Source organism: Atta colombica, unplaced genomic scaffold (genome assembly GCF_001594045.1).
Source record: "Atta colombica isolate Treedump-2 unplaced genomic scaffold, Acol1.0 scaffold92, whole genome shotgun sequence".
Taxonomy (NCBI): Eukaryota; Metazoa; Arthropoda; class Insecta; order Hymenoptera; family Formicidae; genus Atta; species Atta colombica.
In genome coordinates this window covers 1201874-1204680 of record NW_017259586.1, presented here as the reverse complement: position 1 = coordinate 1204680, position 2807 = coordinate 1201874, and the positions used below count along the sequence as shown (strand labels likewise).

Below are 2807 nucleotides of genomic sequence, written 5' to 3'. Positions count from 1 at the left end.
TATATAATATATAATATATTTATTATATATTACACATTTCATTCATTTGTGTACGATTTGTATGTAAATATCATTCTTTAAGAATTTATCGTAATATATTTATTTGTCCGCATACATAAAAACACACACACACACACACACACACACACACACACACACACACATTACATATGCTTGTTTTCACAATGTTCCAGATATTAATACTTAATCTTTCTCTCGTAATTAAGCGCGTTGCTCACATCGCTGCGCTAACGCATCGCCATTGCCAAGGCTTGCAACGACTTAGCAGCTGCAGTAGAGTTGGACAAAAGGCCCGTGGCTTGCCGTAGCTGAGCCAGCGAGGATGACTTGGCGTGGTGAAATAATTGATGTTACCCTCGTATGATTACAGTGGCACCGCCGGTGATCGCGCCGAAATAAAGCTCGAGGAGACGTAGGGCGAATTTGAGAGACATCCAATCAGCCGCAGCCGAGAAATCGGCCACCCACAGCACATTACACTCTCGAGCTGCTCGAAGGGACTGGAGACGTCTTTACTTAACAGCCAAAAAAAAACTGAATATTTCCCGAGTGAAACCATAAAGTATACCCCCCCTCCCACCGACACAACACGCACCGCAATAAGCACCACGCATACATGTGCACACGCACGTTCGTCTGCGTGGTGATCGGCAAGATCGATCTCCCGCAGGATAATGAAGAAATAGAAAACGAGAACGAATGTACGAGTGTAGTTTTATGGCGATTTATAGCGGTTATATGCAGTATTAATCGCAGTTGCGTAAAGACCTCGTTCACTTTTGATTGATTGTTATTATATGCCAATAGGTTTCATCTAATGATGTTATAATTGTGATGATAAGTAAATAAGGATATTGATTTTATTCGAAACGCGTTAAAAGATGTACTTCATTTTTATTCGTTATCTTTCCGTTATCGAAAGGATAGCTATTTGTTACAGCGCGAGAGACGCGTCGGAACGAAAAAAAATATTCCTTTACAGAAAGGGATAGTTATGTATATGTTCGGTCAATCGACGTTGATTTGAAACTACAGCGATCTCATGACCATTCCTTTTTACAAAGGAGATCCGTACATTCGTTCTAACAAATCGCATCCAATTAATTCGAGGACCGATCGTTTCAGACCGCCGAAGTCGAGAGGAAGATGCCGCCGCAGTGCCGGCTCGAGAGCTAAAAACGTCTGGCTGTTCAACATTTTTTTTCTTCCCTTTAGTTCGCCACTTAGATCTCCGCCGCTCGTTAATCGTTCTCGTGTGTATTATGTTACAGTAAATGAGGTGGTCGTCGACAAGTGGGCTCAGTAAATGAGTGGGTCGTCGACAGGCGTGATCCCACACTCCGTCGCCGCTGAGCGCGTGAGGCAAGCTCAACCCGAAAATAAAAAAAAAATCCAAACGAAAGAAACTAAAAAAGATGCAAAGACGAACGAACAAAAGCGTGAAATAATCGGCGTGCTTGTGCTCCATAGAGCGCTGAAATAACAGAAACGGCAGCAACAGCAGCAGCAGCAACGCACTCGATAACCACTTAACTACCTGCCAACCTGTAGTTCGGGGATCCTCCTTCAAGCCCAGGACTCCCCCGATTGCTGAGTAGATGCGCTGTACTATCTCGCCGCTGCTTTTATTTTTTTTCATCTTCTCTTCTCCCTCTCCGCAAGATCGCTGCGCATGAGAGGTCGTTCGAGTCGAGGTCGTCGTCCTGAGGCCGACGAAAACGAAGCGAACGAACGGCTTTGAGGAAACTCTTCGTCTTCGGTATCTGGAGCCGCATATTAACGTTCTTAACTCAACGACTGTGCCTTCTTAGAGCCGATTGCGCCAAGGTCGGTCAGTGCTAATCTCAATTGAACCACCTTTTCTCCCTCCTTCTGTCCGTGCAAGGTGTCATTTACAGTCGCGCTCATAAAATGTAAGACTTATCGGCGTTTTATTATTATTGATAAAATAATCGTTTTATCAAATTACTTTTTATTTAAACGACTAAAAGAAACTAATGTTAGTCAAAATCTGGAATAATTGGAAGGATCGAGATCAATAGACTTTCCTTTCACATTTAACACTTCGTAGGACAGAATTTGGGTAAAAGATTAGCTGATTCGGACCGTCGGTGCAATTCAGCTTTAATTTCCTACCCGAGCGAGGAACGATAACTGATCGCGAGAAAGTAGGAAAGCGCTGCCTTGTAATCCATTTTTAATCCCTAATGCCTTGGGCGCATATTAATGCACATATCGCAATCTTAACGGCCACGCATTCCTCTTTTTTCTAAATCCAAGTAATTGTAAATCAATCACTGATGCTTCTGAAAAATATTCCGAAAGTAATCAGACAGCTTTATTAAAGACGACAGCTTGCCTGAAAGTGAGATTTTTAGAGTAAGAACGTATTCGATACGTAAGGATCGAGAAAGAGAATCGATCTGGTCGAGAATCTCATTAATAAAGAAAAGACAAATTAAAACGTTTGCCTGAATGTATTTAGATTTGCATTCGTTTCATCTCGTCTCTTTTTCGCCCTTCTCTCTTAACCATTTTCAGACGCACTATATTTGTCTCTATTCTTCTCACCTATTTTCCGTGTCGCTTTATCGATATAGCGTTTTACCGTTTTCTCTTTTCTATTTTTCTCTTTCTTCTCACATTTTTCTTTCTTCTTATTCTGTTTTTTTTTTCCGATATAAAGATCTCGCTTGGCGGTACATTCTTCCACCTAACAAACTCGACGCGACGGTCGTGTCCTCGACTATACAAGCAAATAAAGGCAACAATCTACATTTTCGATC

At 41.9% G+C, this 2807-nt stretch overlaps 1 protein-coding gene across 2 annotated transcripts in view; it reads left to right on the top strand.

Annotated features, from left to right (window-relative positions):
- Window positions 1–2463, top strand: part of LOC108693568 (calcium-transporting ATPase sarcoplasmic/endoplasmic reticulum type) — a 56967-nt gene extending 54504 nt beyond the window's left edge. The window contains exon 13 of one of the 2 annotated variants that reach the window (XM_018202583.1): window positions 1293–2463. In XM_018202583.1, the coding sequence (XP_018058072.1) occupies window positions 1293–1327 (35 nt within the window). In that variant the 3' untranslated portion in view covers window positions 1328–2463. Of the gene's footprint in view, window positions 1–391 lie in introns of both variants that reach the window. The other variant, XM_018202585.1, reaches the window with a different exon arrangement.
- The last annotated feature ends 344 nt before the right edge of the window (window positions 2464–2807 follow it).